This window comes from Erpetoichthys calabaricus, chromosome 1 (assembly GCF_900747795.2).
Source record: "Erpetoichthys calabaricus chromosome 1, fErpCal1.3, whole genome shotgun sequence".
NCBI classification, from domain to species: domain Eukaryota; kingdom Metazoa; phylum Chordata; class Cladistia; order Polypteriformes; family Polypteridae; genus Erpetoichthys; species Erpetoichthys calabaricus.
In genome coordinates this window covers 98,217,134-98,237,206 of record NC_041394.2, presented here as the reverse complement: position 1 = coordinate 98,237,206, position 20,073 = coordinate 98,217,134, and the positions used below count along the sequence as shown (strand labels likewise).

General features: G+C 36.4%; 1 protein-coding gene across 2 annotated transcripts in view; it reads left to right on the top strand.

The window, feature by feature from the left end:
• Positions 1-20,073, top strand: part of rtn3 (reticulon 3) — a 70,774-nt gene continuing 50,701 nt past the window's right edge. The window contains exons 1-2 of one of the 2 annotated variants that reach the window (XM_028804073.2): positions 1-411; positions 10,994-11,029. In XM_028804073.2, the coding sequence (XP_028659906.1) occupies positions 303-411; positions 10,994-11,029 (145 nt within the window). In that variant the 5' untranslated portion in view covers positions 1-302. The remainder of the gene's footprint in view (positions 412-10,993; positions 11,030-20,073) is intronic. The other variant, XM_028804083.2, reaches the window with a different exon arrangement.

The window sequence follows — 20,073 nt, the reverse complement described above, 5'->3', positions numbered from 1 at the left end:
CGCGCCGCAACCTCTCACCCCGATATTGCGAGTCGGGAAGGGTTGAGTTTGTACCGCAACCACCCGTATCGCCTCGCCTCTGTTATTTGAGACAGAGTACAGACCAGAAGCGACCATACTCGGTCTTGGTCGCTTGGCACGTCAACTGGCCATAGCAAGTGACATCACGTTCAGTTGTTCTAAGGGGAGAAACTAAGGAAGAACGGAGAGAGAGAGAAATAAACGGCCACTGCAGCACCACCACCTCCTCTCTTTCTCTCTCTCTTTCAGCAGAGGACACTGACAGCAGTTCTATTGAAACAATGGCAGATTCAACTCAGTCGTCTGTGATCTCTTCTTCGCATGGACTTCCTGATGCCTCCGCCGGTCAGGGCTCGCCGTCTGCGGGAAAAGATGCCAAATTGTCTTTGGGTAAGAAGCGAACGGACACGCTGCTCTTTTCTCTAGCCTACGCATCTTGGCGTGTTTGACCCTTTTCAGTATTGGGTCGAGTCCCAAATAAAAAAGGGACGTGCGCCTTACGTTTGTGTGCTAAGTTGCGAGTTTCGTTTTTAGCTCGCTTGCTTTAGTTATTCATTTGTTTAATTATGTATGTATGTATTTATGTGTTTTTTTTATTTTATTACACTTGGTGCCAGGTTCAAGTTCAAGAGCAAGGCAGGATTATCTGCGCTGAGCTTTCTGCTGGTGGGAATAGCTAGGATTGGCTCTGCTAGGCAACGGTACTTAGTGAACAAGCGGGTGGGCGCATTAATATTAGTTTAATATAAAACCGAGAGATTTTGCAAGCAATCTTATGTTTCATTCATTAATTATACTGTTGATTGTAGATAAGAACAGTTAACGACGCGGCGTCTCCCTGTTGCACATTAAGGTGGACCTGGCTGTTGGAGAAAAACGGCAGACCATTATGTCCGAGATCTTGCGATGGCTGTCGACACAGGACGTCCGAGTAGATGTATGCCCTCAGCGTAGTGCTAGCAAGGTCGCCCTCCCGGTGGCGGATGCGCGTATATTTATTGGGGGGAAAAGGAGGCTGGTGATGAAATAATGGCTACCTGTGTTGCAGAGATCTGCAGTGCAGATGCGCTGTTACTGGGCAACGCAGAGCAGGCAGGGTGGTGCTCTTAAAGGTGTCGCACCAGTCTAGCGATTCCTTGTTTTTTCAAATAACAACTGCACCTTTGGTCTAGTATACCATTGACTTCGTCTCATTATAAATGTGTATTGATTGTTCATTTACTTTCTCCCTCTTTTCGTGAAAAAAAATGTTTGCGTTGTGGTTTCAAAGTATTGGTAAGCAATGTGATGGACATTGATTAAGGTACATTCTAAGTAACCTACCGAAACAATTCTTTAATTTTTCCTTGGAGTTTTTGCTTTCTTATTTTAATGGAAAATGGCGTAAATGTTACAATAACTGACCGGAATTGTTGCCACTTTTCTTTGTTTCAGTATGTGTGGTGTTTTGTTTAATATTTTTTTCTTAACACAACAAAATTGCACAAGAGAAAAACTACCTGCCATTTCTGGTATTTCAGTAGGGTCAAAATGTGAAAGATGTAAACGTTTACATGTCTGGAATGACTTCTTGTCTACTCTGCTTAACATCATATGATCAGTTTTCACACTAATCATACAGGGGCGTGTCCAATGTCAAATCAGATTTTATTTGTGCTTTACATCACACCCAAGATAAACCCATACATACATACATACATACATACATAAGTAAAAGAACATGCAATAGTGCCTGGATATTTTGTTTTATTTTGTGGACAGAATAACTTGGTGGATTGGAAAGGGGTTCTGAGCTTTGGTCAAAGTGAGACAATTATAAAAAGCAAGATACAAATTTTTAAGGCTAGCAAAGTATTATGCTATAGTGGTAGAAGTCTGAAGGCCAGTGAACTCCTTTGTTGTGACAAGTTTAGGGGGGGTGAGTACTCATTCTGTAATTATTTAAAAAATGGTTTTCCCCAAAGAGGACTTCTTATTAAAGGCAATCCCCACACTGTAAAGTAGGTAAGTTTACAGAGGTTTGTGCTGCCTTAATACTGGTTTTAAAATGGCACTTTACTGGTTTGTGTGGTTCCTCATGGAACCATTTCATTTTGGAAGGGTTCTTTGTATATGAAATTGAATCTTTGGACTCTAAAAAGGTTCCTAAGAAGTGGGCAAAGTAAGCATCTTTAATGTATGGTAGGCTTCCTACTTCATATTAAGAATCAAGAAAACCTGAAGCTAGCCTGTGTCTTCGTAAGCATTAAAGTCTTTTAAAATCGGGAATCCCACTAGTATTTCACAGATCAGATATAATCAGTTCATGGTTACCTATGGAGCCTGTTACAAAGATAAATAAATCAAAGGTTCATGTGGATGGTTCTTTTGGGAACCAAAAATGTTTTCCCTATGGCATCACCCTGAAGAACAAATTTGACAGCTTTATTTTTAAGAATGTGGGTAGTGGAACAGTGGTATGCATTTCTGCTTGTAATCACATATACCTTCCTTTTAAGTGTTCCATGTTTCTCTTGTATAGTCTGGATTTGTGTTGGCCGAAGAGTATTTTTAAGAATATGGCATCTACTGAAAAACATGCTTAATCCCCTTTATGTTCAATTCGTAAATGACCAACCAGATCTGTTTATCATTCAAACCACTTCAGCAGGTTTTACAAACCATGATCAGTTCCATTTATTTGTCTGATCTTGGAATGTGTTTCTCAGTGTGTTCATTTTGAAATTCTTGTTATTTCAATATCAGTGCTTCAGTAACACTAAATAATCTTAACCTAAATGGTCATGGTGGTGTAGTGGAACACTGCTGCTTTACAGTTATGGAGTCCAGGGTTCAAATCTAAGGCATGGACACTGCCCGAGTAGAGTTTTTATGTTCTGTTTTTTGTGTGGATTTTTTTTTTTCCATATTCCCAAGATGTGTGATATAACTTCTCTAAACTGAAGCAGTACAAATGAGTTTGTATGCTCACCCAGGGATTGCCTTATCGGGGTTTTTACCCAGTGTTACCTGGACTGGAACCAGTTTCCCCTTTAGTCCAAACAGGATAAGCAATTATCCATCTTCTTAACTGAAGATTGCTCATATGGGTTTCATTTATACTTATTACTGTTAGCGTGCACATCTGCCCTTTTTCTAAATATTACACATAGCTAAATTAACAGAGAACTGGAAAGATATGGTATCTGACAGTGGTTGCTAGATGAGCAAGTTAAATTGTGCCAGCTTTATATTGCATTAATTTTCATACTGTTTGTGATTTTTATTCATTCTTATTCTTTTTTTTTTTTTTCTTTTTTTTTTCTTTAATTCAGAATTTTCATAAGTTGCACTTACTGCAAGCATTTAATTCAAATGAACTCTGTTGGGAAAGGGGGGGGGGGGTGGTTTGAAACAAGATTGACCCATATTTTAGGAGGCTAACAGCTATAGATTTATAAAAGAGAAAAAGGTGCTACAAGTAGGGCGGAAAATGCCTTGCCAAATTGTAAAATAATAGTTTGCTGGCATCGGAGCAGAAAATATTTGAAGTGCTGGAGTATTTGGGATAATTATCAGATGCAAGTGTGTGACTGCCATAATGGTCCATTGAGTTTAAGATGAATGGACAAAGATTCCTTGTCAGAGAGGAAAGGTTGTCACACAAAGGTTTTAATTAAGTGGGGTTTTTTTTCCTTTTTTTTTTTTTTTTTTTAAACTAGAATTATGGAGGATATAAACAAGTTTTAGCTTGTTTTGTACAGAAGAACTGCACAGAAACAGACTGGTGGGGAAGATCTTATTAGTCTCTACAGTCTGACAGATTGTTTCAGACTTTTGGGGCAGATTTGAAGCTCCCAGTCACATGTCAGTCTTGATGTTTTGGCTAACGCATGGGACAGAACATCATAAACTTGCCTCTTCTGCTGTTACCATAGACTGTTATCTTGAGCAAGTTCCTTAAAAGAGAAGTTGAAGTTATTGCTTCACAGTCATGATGTATGTTAATTTGCCACATGAAATTGTAAGTTGAATTAAGCATTTTTATTTATATAAAATTTAAAAAATGCGTAGCTTTCTCTTGTATTTTATAATTGAGGTAAAGGGCACCAGAGTCCATCATTAAAACAAAAGCCCTTAAACTTACTCAATTTTTTTGTTTTTTTTTTTCTTTTTTCAAACTAATAGTGTTACCAAATATTGCTTTGCATCTTGAGATTGCACACATTTTTCTAAACTGCATATCTAGAACCTTTTAGAAGTGGGGGTATGGGAAGGGTTTGGGCATTTTTGTGAGAGTCAGCAGTTTTAAAAGATCAACTGTGAGCTTCACTTTGCTGCTTGTCCTAATACGTGGCACCCTTTAGGGCCAGTGGTGTGGTATTGCCTCAAAAAGTTGTCTCTAAGTGCTGTTATTGATGCTCAGATTTGAACTGCTGTCCCTGTTCTGCAGAGAGCTATAAAATAATCACACCTTTGCTCACAGTCCTCCTCTATATGGAAGCTTATTCCTGCCACTGAAAAAAATTTTCATTGAGTTATTTTGCAAACATACTGCTTACTGCTGCCTCTGTCGTCATGCACACACATGCTTTAGTGGTCTAGGTTTAGCTTGGAGTCAAGTGTCAAAAACTGTTGGGGATACATTTAGTTTTGATCAGGCTGAAGTTTAGTACATCATGCCTCACAGTTGGCTTCAAGCAATCACACATTAGTGTTCTCCAGCTGTTTTCTGTGGATAATTGAGTCCACCACTACAGCCCTCACCTTCTCTATTAACTTGTGGTTATCCATAAGATCTTAAACACCTGCCTGCTGTGAAGTTTCTTTTGGCTGAGGTCTTGCTGTTAGGACGCAAAGTGGTCATCCATATCACTATTCTTACTCTGATTTGAACATTAAACTGCCACATTTTCCACATATCACTGTTGATTTTGGTTTTCCTTCATCTAGTTTGATCCCTTCTATGCTTATTTCAGTTAGTTTGATTCAAAAATTTGTGCCATTGATCTTTTCCACATGTTTATCTTTGTGTAAATTTGCAATAGGCTATAGATCTACATGTCAACCTTTTAACCTGTAAAGTGGTCAGTTACATAAATACATTATTTTCTTTAATGAAATAGAAAAAATTCTGTAACATGTAATTTTGTGCCAAGTGAATATTTGGAAATCTGAAATTTCTCTTTTTCTCCTGACACATTAATGCACAAGGAAAAAAGACATCTAAGACAATTTTATATAAAAAAAAGGAGTGCTTAGGGCTTGAACATGAATATGTGTGTGAACATTTATAATGTATACACTACCATTATAGTATTCTCGGCAAGTCCTCATTTGCAATAAAGTTGTTCTCTTTGATATTTTTTATGTCTTCAGTATTTTTATTCCAATGCCCCTGAACGTGTGTCATATTAAAGTCTTAGGAGAGGTACTACTTGAATAAGTAGTCTTTTCCAGCACTAAATAATGCTTGTGCAGCATAATTTTTAAAATGTGCCCCAGGTTCTCAGTTAGATTGAGATAAGCGTTTTGGCTCTTAACGTTACTCCAAGGATAATTTTGACTTGTGTTTGGGATTGTTGTCCTGCTGAAAGATTAACTTTTACCCCAGATGCAGTTTAACCAGATGCACAGTACTGATTTTTTGGTTCCACTTTCAGCTGCACCTATTATAGTTTCATTATGCTCCCGACAAAATTCCAAACTTTTCCTACCTGCACCCATCAGCTGTCTTCGAATTGAAATTTGGAAAGACGTGGAAGATACTCTTTAAAATAAATAAATAAATAAATAAATAAATAAAATAAAAAAAAAATTAGGCAAAAAGTGTTGTGCTCTGATGAGTCTTTGTCACTTGTTTGGACTGATCTTGGTAAATGGGATATGTGGCATAAATCTGACACTTAACAGATGTTGGTGGCTATGTCATGATGTGGGCAAGCTATTGAGCATGCAGTGTCATTCAGTTTGGTCAGGACTGATGGGAAATTGAATGCTGTACGATATGGACAGATCTTGGAGTGAAAACCTGCTTTTCCTTTGCCAGAAAGCTTCCTAGGGAGGATGTTTCTTTTAATGTGACAGTAACCCAGAGCACAATGGACTGTGTTAAGATTAAGAAAATTGATGTTCTTGCAGGGAAATCGGATTCATGGCCTTTTAATCAAATAAAACATTCGTGGCAAGACCTAAAAATTGCTGTATACCATCATTCTCCAACTAACCTGGCTCAGTTTGAGTAATTTTGCATTGAGGAATGGGTAAATCCTGCTCTGCAACATTCTTAAAAGGTGGTTGAAGTACTGAAAATTAGTGACATTTCAGTTTTTTAGTGTTTTTTTTTTTTTTTAATGCTTTATAGTTTTCTTTTTTAGCAGCCATTTTGATTTGGAGTTTTTTCAAGTATTTCACTGCAATATAAACAAAGCATAGGCTTGCATTGGGCTGAAAGTGTGTCCGATGCCTAATCGATTGGCATTGAATATAATGCGGGGTTTATTTTTTTGTATCACACGCTTTTGCACTTTAACGTATGGCTGACACCAATAGGTACTGTGTGACTTTTTCTAAATTGTGTGTGTGTGAATGTTCTGCACCCATTTTTTGGTACATGAGCTGTTTAGACTGCAAAAATGATAGACTGTAGATGTGGATATATTATACTCGGTCCTTCATACGGTTTACCATTTTCCTGCATATATATGCAAGTGATGTTATAAGTTTGTAAACTATTTACTGTTTTTAGTAAATATTTTGACTTAATATAATATTTTATGTTTCCAATTCATTGAAATGTTTAATTTTGCTTCTTCGATTTTAAAAAAAAAAAAAAAAAAAAATTTAAGTGGTTTCATGTTGAATCAGCAAACAACTTTGGAAAGCAGCTTGTGTTGCAGCATCCCTTCTGGTTGTTCTTGCTCCCAGCAGAACAAAAGACTGCAAAATTAGAGAATGTACACACAATAAAACAAAAAGAAAACTATGTAAAATGTCATTATAAAAATATGTGTATTTTGTTTACCAAACTAATTAAAATGTGTTTTACTTTTCACAAATAATTACTGATGAAGTTTTCTGTTCTGTCAACTCTTGGAGGGGTGCCCTTTTTTTTTGATTGAAAAGCATGCTAACATTTAAAGTGAAAATATTTGCAAATAATATCTGCTTTGTGCCAAGATATAATCTGAATGTTCGCTCAAGCTGTATTAGGCTCTCTGTGGCTTCTTGGGGTAAGGCAGTTTGTGTTCACCTCAGGATGCAGAGCTGATAGACCATTAGTGAGAACACAAGGATTCAAATGTCCCTTGCCATAGTCTTGGCCATTATAGTACTACAACAACAACAACAACATTTATTTATATAGCACATTTTCATACAAAAAGTAGCTCAAAGTGCTTTACATAATGAAGAAAAGAAGAAAAAAAGACAAATAAGAAATTAAAATAAGACAACATTAGTTAACATAGAAAGGAGTAAGGTCCGATGGCCAGGGTGGACAGAAAAAACAAAAAAAAACTCCAGAAGGCTGGAGAAAAAAATAAAATCTGTAGGGGTTCCAGGCCACGAGACCGCCCAGTCCCCTTTGGGCATTCTACCTAACATAAATGAAATAGTCCTCTTTGTAGTTAGGGTTCTCACGGAGTCACTTGATGCTGATGGTTATACAGACTTCTGGCTTTTAATCCATCCATCATTGTTGGAACATCATGGTGCTTTGGGTAGATGGTGGTGGCACAAGCCACCACCAATAGGACACCGGAAAAGAAAACAGAAGAGAGAGTAGGGGTTAGTACAAATTTTGAATGAATAGTTATTATAATGAATTGGATATACAGAGTGTCAGGATTAAATTACAGTGAAGTTATGAGAAGGCCATGTTAAAGTAATGTGTTTTCAGTAGTTTTTTAAAGTGCTCCACTGTATTAGCCTGGCGAATTCCTACTGGCAGGCTATTCCAGATTTTAGGTGCATAACAGCAGAAGGCCGCCTCACCACTTCTTTTAAGTTTTGCTCTACTAACCGAATCGTTGGCAATCCTGATGTTAGTATTTCTTCATTTGTCTCAGCTTTGGCTTTGTGTCGGTTTCCATTTTTGGTGTAGCTTAGTCCTAGAGAAATGGAGATGGATGCAGCTAGGAATGCAAGAAGATAGTAAGATCTTGAGAGCAAAAGTTTTGCATAGTCTTCCTTTAGAAGATACTGGGCTTTGGTGCTGGGTTCAAAGTTCCCACCATCATCCCACTCCCCCCTCGATTCCAGGCTTGCTCAGTTCTCTCTTGGCTGACCTAACGTGAACTTCAGTTCAGCATGCTGTTTTGTTATAAAAATAGCTATGACATTGTACTTTTTGAAACTGGCTCCTCTTCAACTTTTGGTCTCCACTTACTTGGAAACATTTCATTTTCGAAAGCTGAGCCTTGAATCTTACAGATGACTTTATAGGACCAGTGTCAGTTACTTAGCAAGAGAACGTTCTGATGTACAAACATTTTTTTTCCATTTAGCACTTTTAGTCTATAGACTACCTGAGTTAATACTGTGTTGAATTTTAGCTTCAAAGGCAAGCAGTTTTTACATTAAAACTACCATTGTTAATTTTTTGGACATTGTAATTTTTGGACAAGTGTACCCAGTAAAATGTCAAAAGGTAAACACTTGCAGTGTACAACCATTGCCCCATCTCACAGTGATCAGAGTATAATATGCACTTTGTTGCTTCTCATTGAGTGTATAAACAATTGCTAACTACATAAGAACATTTATGTGTTGGTGTCCCCATTTGAGGGGGGGGGGGGGGGTTGCCCTGATCTTTTGTCCAGGAACCCCTTCATATTTGTGTTCCCACATCTCTCTCTCTCTCTCTCTCTCTCTCTCTCTCTCTCTCTCCCCCCACCTTATCTGGAGCCTTTTTATTTTTTCTGGCCACCTTAACATCAGACTTAAAAACATAGAGAGATAATTAAGTCCTCAAATATTGAATTACTATTATAATAAAAAAAAAAAATCCTGAGGCGAGACTTTTTAGCCTGGTATGAGATGTGACTTTTTCAGAGAGATACTTTCATGTTCTGCGAGACGAGACTTTGTGCCAAGAGGTTTAACCACGACCGGGGCCGGAAATAAAAGACAAGAGTAGATGACAAAGTAGAACGTCGTAAATAATTCAAAAACGTTGGTGTGATACACATTCAGGGCAGGTTAGAGATAATGAACGGAACGGTGAAAAGAGATTGAATATATTGTTCCACTTTAAACTTTAATTCGGAGACTTGTAGATCGTCTGATTCGTGTTGCCATCAGGGAAAAGTACTGTTTCTTCCCAATGAAGAGGCGTATCCGTAAGGATTAAAAGATTTGTTGTTTGGTGAAATCCATATATGCAAGCAGCAGAGATACAAAGTGGCTGGCGAGTAGCGCAGGCCGAGGGATTTTGGTGAGTGTAGCGAGCACGGGGTAAAGACCCCTAGTCTATCTTATGTAAGTGTACATTATTTTTTGTATACTTTTTTCCTTCTAAGTTTTAATTTGTTTTCTTGTAACCATTTTGTAAAGCACTTTGAGCTACACCCTTTGTAGGAAAACATACTATAGAAAGTAATGTTATCATTGTATGATTGTTAAATTCCTCAACTAACTTCTCTTGGGCACTGTTTGTTTTATTCCTGGACTCTGATTTTCATCCCCAAACTATTGTGTGAGGTGGGTAAACCATAGACATTCCTGTCCATAGCAGGATGTTAAAATGGATTGGCCATATTGCTTTTTTTGTTCATTAGCCATGTTTGTCTGTTTTTAGTTTTCCAAGGAATGCAGGGAATATTTTAATTTCCACACTTTGTAACATATCTTCAAATACCTTGTAAAAACATTTCATTTCATTTGCAATTTCTCTTATGGACCACAAACATCAAGAACCCAAGTGGAAGCATCTTAGATTCCTGTTTAGGGAACACAGTCATTTGCACTGAGGCCTTCAGTGGTGTGTGTATTTTTAAGTGCCTGAACACAGCAATTGTAGAAGATGAGACTGTTTAGCAGAAAACTAACCATTAGACTGTTACTTTTAAGTGTTATTAACTTTGTAAATAACAACATTAGCTATGTTCAAAGCCATAAAAACAGCATATTGCTATGGTTTTTTTTCTATTCCTACAGTTCTCCTACTCAAATAAGTGAGTCCTTGTACTCCCAAGTTATTACAGAACTGTATTGTGATCTTTTGATGTGACAAAATAAATAACATGATACATTTCTTTCATAATTCCCTATATTCCTGATGGGTTTGAAAATGGTGTGAGACCAAAAAAACAAGCAGCTATGCTAGTACTCTGGGACAGAGGTTGAGTGGCACTCATCTAAGATTTAGTTGCTTATCCATTTTCTGCTCCTTATCCTTAATTGATGGGGGCAGGGTTGGCTTTTATTTATTTTTTAGGGTATTTAGCTACAAATGGCAAACTTTGTCAATTGTGTAGCAAAGGAGATTTATTCTATGACAAAGCAAGTAGTTTGTGATTTTGGAGCATTTGTTAAGAATTAAATTAAGCAATTCTCTGAGTTAATATTCATCAGTACTAAAATAACCCAAGATCTTGGGACACACTAACAATTGAATTTATAGTGGGGAAAATTTGCATTTGCCATAAACACTGCCATCTTTTGGATGTGGGAGAAACATAGGAATACCCTGAGAAGATTCCATTTTGGTGCAGATAGAATGTGCAAACACTACACACAGATTTAGGTTTCATCCTTGGCTATTGAACCTGAGATACAATGGCACTAATCACTGCAACCATTGTGCTGCCAGACTGGCTATTCATTTTAAGTAGGCAAGGATGAGCTAGTAGACCTAGTGTTCTTAATATATCCAAAAAATATATTGATTAAAAAAAAGAATGTGTGGAGCGGGCCAAATTTTAAGGCCCTTTAATAATTATGATTAACCAGATTGGCTGATTTACATTTTTTTTTTCCCCTCCTTCCATAGACTTCTCATACCTGGATGACTTGTTGAGCCCAGAAGGTAAAACTGTTTTATGTGCCCACCTGGTTCTCACTTTTTTCCTCTCTTGGGTGGTGGAATAAACTTTAATATTTGAACACCATGTATACTTTTTTTTTACAGTTTGGCAACAGTCCTTTTCATACTTGGTGTGTTTGTGCCTCCCAGATCACAGTGAAAATTGGTTTAATGTTTTAAGAATGAAGTAATAAATCGAACTTCTAAGGTCTTAGAATGCATTTTCATACCTTCATGGAAGGAGACCTTAACCCATACTTTAAAGCTGCTCAGTTTAATTGTATGCAGATGCTGACAACATAGAATGCTAAAGAGGAAACCTACTTCAGTGACATGTATTTACTTATTTCTCATTTATAAGAAATTTTCCTTGATGAGCAGACAAGTGGAAATAGCAGTGCAGCAATTGCGTCCCTTTAAAATGAAGTCATTTACACCTGTATCTGCACTGTACATTGCTAATCATCCATATTTGGGTGCATTTAAGCAGCACAATCTACAGAAAATGGCAAAAGAAATATTGCCTGAAGAAGTGGCCTGAGTTGCCTCGAAAGCTTGCATATTGTAATCTTTTTAGTTAGCCAATAAAAGGTGTCATTTTGCTTGACTTTTCACTACATTCATAATGGCTAACACGGTACAACACCCTAGTACTACTTAATTAAAGCTTTGGAAAAGATTACAACCATTTATTTTCTAGAAATATTTATTGGTCAAATTACTATTCAATGAGAACTTTAAAAAGAAAGAATGACACTTCTGGTTATGAAACTGATTGGAATAAAAGCCTGCAACCATTGGGTGTCCCCAACCACCCAGGGGAGCTTGAAAACCATTTTGTTCTTTGAAGTTAGTTTTGAAGTATTCACTCTCAATGTGCTGTGTCAATGCTTTTGTCCTAGATTAGCTTTTGAAGACAGAAGTTCATAGGAATATACATTTAATAGTGAATTTTCATTTGAATAAGAAAAGAGACACATGTAACTTTGTGTTACTGGGGACCTTTGTGACAAATTATATAGTCCTTTTGTTAGAGAGTGGACAGGGCAACAGAGGCAGCACTGTACATTACACTTGTTTGCTCTAAACTTTGGGGATATGAAATAATTTGCCTTTTTTTTAACCAAAGCTCAGTGGGTTTTTTTTTTAAACCACATGTTGTTAATTTTTTGTTCCATGGCTAATTTCTTTTTCTTAAACTGTTATATTTAGGGAAGCATAACTCGACAATATGCTCTTGTATTCATCCCTTTTACATAAAAATTAAGTATAGGTAGTTACTATTTTTGTTATACGTGTATACATTTTTAATTTAAAGTAACTGGAGTTGAGTGTAAAAGAGCTACAAGCAATAGGAAAGTAAAATATACTTCTCTCATATTCTGTGTTAAAGAGCATTCTAGTACTGTACTTCTGTATTTTTTTTTGTCTAACAAATTGGCACTTGTGCTTTTTTTTTCTTTTTTGCAAGTCACACCCTTTTTTAATGCTTCATATAATCTATGAACGTTATGCTACAGCTTTCTTGTCCCACAAGAATATCACCAGTGATCCATGAGTGGAAAGTTTTAAGTAATGGAAATTAATAATTCCCTCAGTGAATCAGGAAATAGCTGCAACATAGTTTTTTAATGACACTTAAGTAAATACATAATTGAACCTTATTTGTTTAGTTGTATTTATTCAAACACTCTCTATTTGGCTTCCCGGTTAACTTTACATTTGCAAACAAAAATGAAAACAGGTTACATTACCAATATTAATATTCAAATTTAACATTCAACAATATCCAGAGTTGTTGAAAAATGTGAGAAGTATCCACCCAAAAATTGCTTTAAATGCTGATTTTTAAAATGTTCAAAGACTTCTCCAGTTTCTTTTAGATCACACTAATGTAGATCTTCTGAACATGTAGTTCTTTTCTGTTACTGGTACTGTTTGCTTAAAACTTACAGGTGCTGGTCATAAAATTAGAATATCATGACAAAGTTGATTTATTTCAGTAATTCCATTCAAAAAGTGAAACTTGTATATTAGATTCATTCATTACACACAGACTGATGTATTTCAAATGTTTATTTCTTTTAATGTTGATGATTACAACTGACAACTAATGAAAGTCCCAAATTCAGTATCTCGGAAAATTAGAATATCAATTAAGACCAATGCAAAAAAAGGATTTTTAGAAATGTTGGCCAACTGAAAGGTATGAACATGAAAAGTATGAGCATGTACAGCACTCAATATTTAGTTGGGGCTCCTTTGGCCTGGATTACTGCAGCAATGCGGCGTGGCATGGAGTCGATCAGTCTGTGGCACTGCTCAGGTGTTATGAGAGCCCATGTTGCTCTGATAGTGGCCTTCAGCTCTTCTGAATTGTTGGGTCTGGCGTATTGCATCTTCCTCTTCACAATATCCCATAGATTTTCTGTGGGGTTAAGGTCAGGCGGGTTTGCTGGCCAATCAAGAACAGGGATACCATGGTCCTTAAACCAGGTACTGGTAGCTTTGGCACTGTGTGCAGGTGCCCGATCCTGTTGGAAAATGAAATCTGCATCTCCATAAAGTTCGTCAGCAGCAGGAAGCATGAAGTGCTCTAAAACTTCCTGGTAGATGGCTGCGTTGACCTTGGACCTCAGAAAACACAATGGACCAACACCAGCAGATGACATGGCACCCCAAACAATCACTGACTGTGGAAACTTTACACTGGACCTCACGCAACGTGGATTATGTGCCTCTCCTCTCTTCCTCCAGACTCTGGGACCTTGATTTCCAAAGGAAATGCAAAATTTACTTTCATCAGAGAACATAACTTTGGACCACTCAGCAGCAGTCCAGTCCTTTTTGTCTTTAGCCCAGGCGAGACGCTTCTGACGCTGTCTCTTGTTCAAGAGTGGCTTGACACAAGGAATGTGACAGCTGAAACCCATGTCTTGCATACGTCTGTGCGTGGTGGTTCTTGAAGCACTGACTCCAGCTGCAGTCCACTCTTTGTGAATCTCCTCCACATTTTTGAATGGGTTTTGTTTCACAATCCTCTCCAGGGTACGGTTATCCCTATTGCTTGTACACTTTTTTTCTACCACATCTTGTCCTTCCCTTCGCCTCTCTATTAATGTGCTTGGACACAGAGCTCTGTGAACAGCCAGCCTCTTTAGCAATGACCTTTTGTGTCTTGCTCTCCTTGTGCAAGGTGTCAATGGTAGTCTTTTGGACAACTGTCAAGTCAGCAGTCTCCCCCATGATTGTGTAGCCTACAGAACAAGACTGAGAGACCATTTAAAGGCTTTTGCAGGTGTTTTGAGTTAATTAGCTGATTAGTGTGTGGCACCAGGTGTCTTCAATGTTGAACCTTTTCACAATATTCTAATTTTCCGAGATATTGAATTTGGGACTTTCATTAGTTGTCAGTTATAATCATCAACATTAAAAGAAATAAACATTTGAAATACATCAGTCTGTGTGTAATGAATGAATCAAATATACAAGTTTCACTTTTTGAATGGAATTACTGAAATAAATCAACTTTGTCATGATATTCTAATTTTATGACCAGTACCTGTATATGGATCTCTGGAGAGAAGATGCCGAGTGCTTTCAGTGCTCTTTTAAGGCACCTGTCATCCTGATTTGCTGAAGGTAAGTTTTGTATATAGTACTGGCTGCATTACGTTGAGTTGATTCTTTCATTGCTTACAAATTTTTCCCTAGGACATGCTTACTAGGATACTTGCATTGGCCCCAGTATAACTACTTGTAGTCGGGTACCTCGTCAAGGAAACTAAAGATGTTAAATTTACTTTTTAAATACAAAATGAAGCATTGATAAACCAACAACATGATGTTTCTGTTTTGAAAATCCTAAATTTTTTAAATAATTAAAAAAGTACTAGTTGTTAGGTTTTGACAGTATTTTGTGTATTAAAATATCAATTACAATTAATGATAAAAGTTCCTGTGTATTTCTTATTGGACACTATTTTCACCATTTCTTCCAGAATGTTAAGTTGTCTCTCTGAAGGGGAATAATCTTGTATTTAGGAGGTGAAGGGTAATGAACTTTTAAAACTTATCGAACTTCTACTTTAATAATATACTCTTGTCTGTGAGAAAGATATTTTACATGTCAGTGTTTGAAATTTAAAAACAAATAATGTTTATAATTTGACCTGTTATTGTGAGTCCCTTTGAGTAAAGACATCAACATAATATTAATAAATGAGGATTGGAATTTTCATCTTTAAACTGGGTCACCGCTTCCACTTCATGGATTGCTGTCCTATTGTTCTGTTAACTTTCATTGCACAGATTTATGCTTCTGTTTTATATATTGTAGATCTGTATGTTTTGTTTTTATATTCAGTTTGGTACAATGTCTTACAGGAGTGTTTGGCACTATAGACTATTTGTAGCCCAAAAAGCTGGTTCTAAAAGCCACCACATATAATTCAATAAAGAAGCCATATGAAACATAATCTATACTGCATTTGAATTAAGAGTTTTTAATTATTTCAGTAAATATTACAATGGAAAAATAAGTAGAAGGAATTACTGGTTTGAGTACAGAATCAGATTCTGTGGTATTTGGATAGGAGTATAAAGTAATTCACTAAAAAATGTGCGTTGATTGATAGTGAATACTATATCCTCTGCTTAAGGACATGTCTTATGAAGGAGACACTTGCAAACCATGAAACAATGTCCTGTACCTAATTGACATACAGAAAGCAAGGCAGGACAGGCTGAAAGGTGGGGAGATTGTAGCTTACTTTGCAATGCTGCACAGAGCAGCACATTTTTCTTTATAGTTTGAAGTGACATTCACATTAAAATACTTTATTTAAAATTGTTTCATAGCCACAGTGCCTTCCTTTCTCAGCTGTCTCCATGTATTTTCACATACGTGTTCTTTACATTTTGTGTATTATTGCATTATTGCATTCATAATGTGAAAGAATAGTTGATCATCTAATAAAGGTAATGGACATATTGGAATTCCCAGAAATGCTTAATGGAACTGAAATATGTATATTGCAACAAGTAGTTCCATTTATGGTCTTACACAGTCACATGTTCCTTGTTCAGCATTTGAAAATTGCTGACAAAGATGTGCCATTTCTGGCTACTTATTACACTAGTTAAATTGCTTGTGAAAACCGAAATCCCTTGGCTAACATGACATGCATAGCCTCTTTGTGTATGCTATTTCAGATCTAAAAAACCATCAAACTGGATGGGGTGTTTGCAAATAAATACACTTTGTTTAAGATTATTTACATGTGACGTTTTTCTATTCATATCTTCATTGAATTCTAAAATTATTATATTCCTCACTTTCTTTAGGATTTCGGAAAATGCCATCACGAGCAAATTACATAGTAACCCATACATGATCGGCATGTGATCAGGCTTTCACTAAATGCTTGCCAAAAAAAATAAACATCAATGGATATCTTAAAACCTACTACCTCAAGTGGAAACTAGGATAGAAAAATTACATTCTGGTGTTAGTGTTGATTCATTTAGTAACATCAATTGTATTATTTTTTCTCCCTCTTAGCATTACAAATATTACTTATTTCATTACTTAGTAGATTAGTTTTTCCCTAGCTACAAGAAGTAAGTGGTCAGGGTATATATAGGTAGAATTAGATGTTTTATATAAGCATTCTTGTTGATATTCTTTGAGGTGGATAGAAATGTGCAAATATAAAATACATAGTTATTTATGTGTATTAACTTTGAAGGGAGAGAGGGGGTGGGAGAGAAAGTACTTGGGTCTGTGAATGGATGTTTTGTTAGTTTTTACAAGACTCCTAACATGGTTCATGTGATGTTTAGTTGCTGAGCAACTTCTCTGTTTTACTGCTTATTTTTATAGTAAGAAAGTTCTTTGATAGTGAACATTTTTCTATTTTGTTTATTAATTTACTGTTCTAATCAATGTGCTTGATATGAAAGACACAAAATGTTGCCATAGGAAATTCTTTTAATGGCTAAAGGCTAAAACAACCCAGCAGACAATCTACAGAATTTCCCTAAAAGATGTTAATGATGACTTAAGCTCTTGATCAACAGAGAGCATGTTGCTGCCTGGCATTGCTTGTGAACCACATGACATTGTCTGTGAACATTTCTAATTACAATGTGGAATAATAGCCAAGATGTGATGACATTTTTGTGTATGTGTATGACTGGATAGAAAGAAGCATTGATCTAATTAGGATTGTGGGCCTGTTACTCTGTCTGTAAATTTTGTCTTCCATTATACACCTTTTTATACAAAATGTGATTTTAATTTTCCATGCTAAGTACAGACTTTACTTATGGTCTATATTTCCTTGTTAAGGGATCCAGGAGAGACCTGTTGAGCTGAACAGACCAGGCCATCCTCTACAGTATTTCCCATCTCATTCTGGGAATGGGGTTCCCCAGACATTCCGAGCCAATCAAGAGCTGTAGTCTCTCCAGTGTGTCCTAAGTCTGCTCCTGGGCTTTGGTACACCTAGGGGGCATCCTAACAAAATACTCAAACCACCGCAGCTGGCAGCTGTCTGTCCAGATCTTCACATAGTTTAAGATCAAGTTACTTTATTGATCTTACAAAACGGTTCAACAACATAAAAGAAAACTGCACATTAGCAACAGTTTCCTTGTAGTCCCATGGTATTTTGTGTGATTTACCTCTTGCAGGCAACATAGCTTGACACCTCTGGTACATAATGCAAATTAGATTGTGAATCTGCAGTTTTTTGGGGTGTCATGCCATTCCTGCAGAAGGATCCAACAAAGTTGGTACTCTATGTTGACACTACCTTCTGCCTGCCAAATAGTAACCAGGTTTTAGATTTGTTATCAGTCCTGGCTGTCTGCTAAAACCTTGGGACACAGTGCAGTGGTTTAAACCCAGAGATCTGCAGTGATGATACTTGGCTTCTACCAGCATTCAAATAGCTCTCTTCCTTAATTCTTATAAGCTGAGCAGGCATTGTTCCTCCTGGACCTTGTTGGGTATAAAGGCCCATAGCAGTGCCTTAGTGCATGAGTTGTGTTGCTGATTAAATGGCTAAATCAATTGGCATCTTTTCGTGAAGTACAGAAACTACAATTAGGTTTTTTTTTTTTTTTTTTGCTGAAAGCATAAATTATGTACAGTATGTTGATTTTTGAAAATGTGTGCTGCTGGCAAATGTTCATCCTTTGTCATATTTTCTGAAATAACCTACAGGTTAGTACTGTCTCTGTAGAAGTACCACGAATCACTATTTGTTTCAGGGATAGAGAGCTTATGTCTCTTTTTCTTGTGAATCATTCATATTGGATTTTGAAACTTCCTGATTTGCTTGTGTCAGACTGCAGAGTGAATTTTATTTTAACAAAATAAAAGACACAGTGGGTGTACTTAAATTAGGGAGATAAGATACAATCTTATAGCTGAATAAGACTGAATGAAATTAACTCGGTATGCAAATGATTGTATTAGTTTTCTAGATGGGAGGAGTTGCACCTTTGTACAGCTTTCCAATTTTGGAAGATGAATCTAAACAGTTGCTTTGTCCATTTACATAGTCTGCATGCATTAACTATAAAATAATATAAATAAATATTGGTGTAAGGAAACACCTTATTAAATTCTGTACTGTTTTACATCGTGACTCCCACTCTAGCAACTAAGCAGATGGGTACCCACAGCCTATGTGGGAATGGCTCTGTATTTGCTATATCTTCTATATAGTGCATTAGGAAATAAAGCTTTCAGAATATCAAGCTGACTCAAAATACCTGTGGTATACTTTCTTATTGACTTACAGTTACAGTATTCATAGATTTCCAAATAAAATATTTGTGAGCAATATATGAGTGCGGCTTAACTCCATAACGCAAGGCAATCTTTGCTTAGAGTAAAACCATTCATCACTCTAAATCTTTGCACACACCTTATGCCTTGTAGTTCTGGTATTGCTTTCATGTTGATTTTTTTTTCTAGCTTTGTTACATGTGTATCATTAATTACAGCATGGAAACCAAACTTGCACACCATTTTTCAAATTTGGCATGAACTAGTACTTTCAACTTCCAAGCATCTCATCCTTTGTACACAATGCAGTATGTTAACAAACTCCTGCTACAAAGAGGATAAAATTATTGTGTTTGCTTATTCTTGCTGTTTTAATTGACGATTAAACAAAGTTCATAGCAAGATACTATAAACTGTACATGCAAAAATTAACTACTCTATACACATGACAGTACCACCACTACTACTACACCTTGGGTTTAAACCCATTTTTTTAAAAAAACAAGTTTTGTTTTTTGCTGTGGTATGTTACACTAGTTTTGGGACTGTTACTCTAGACACACTGTACTGCAATACTAGTGTACTTTACACATCACTTGCATGATTTTTGCAATCTTTGTTAGTTTGTATTTTTTTAATTTTTTTTTTTTTTAAAAGTAGATTGTTGCTTTGCGCCTGCTTTAGATTCGTCAAAAACTTCAGTGTCCGGTTTTCTGTGGATCTTGATGTTTTAAGGTCCCCGATACAGAAAACATTGTTTGTCACAGTTGCTTGAGGACAGTCTAGAGTTAAAACAGCTGGACAGAAAAATACCAAACTCTAAACTTAAGCCTGAGATGACAATGTGCTGATTAGTTTTTGAGCCAAATTGTGCAAGAGAAAAAGGCACTAGAGGAATCCTCAAATACCGTAATTTTGCAATTAATTATGAATTCTTCAAGTCAATTGCTATTGTAATATATTTTATAAATCAGAAAGATCAGCATCAGAGCGGCAAATTAATTACTGAATTTTTAATAGTTCGGGTAACTTGGTTCCTAGGGTGCAAAGCCTACTGTCACTGCGTTTTGGTTAATCGGTATTCTAACAACAGATTTTAAATGCATCTGCTGATACTGGTCAGTTTCATTCTTGGTCCTGAGATCTCCGATTTGCTGCTGTTAAACCATTAAGCATTCATTGTAGCTAACGAAACTTTGATAAATTATTTGAAGTACTCATGATATTGTACTATCTAAAAGGCTAA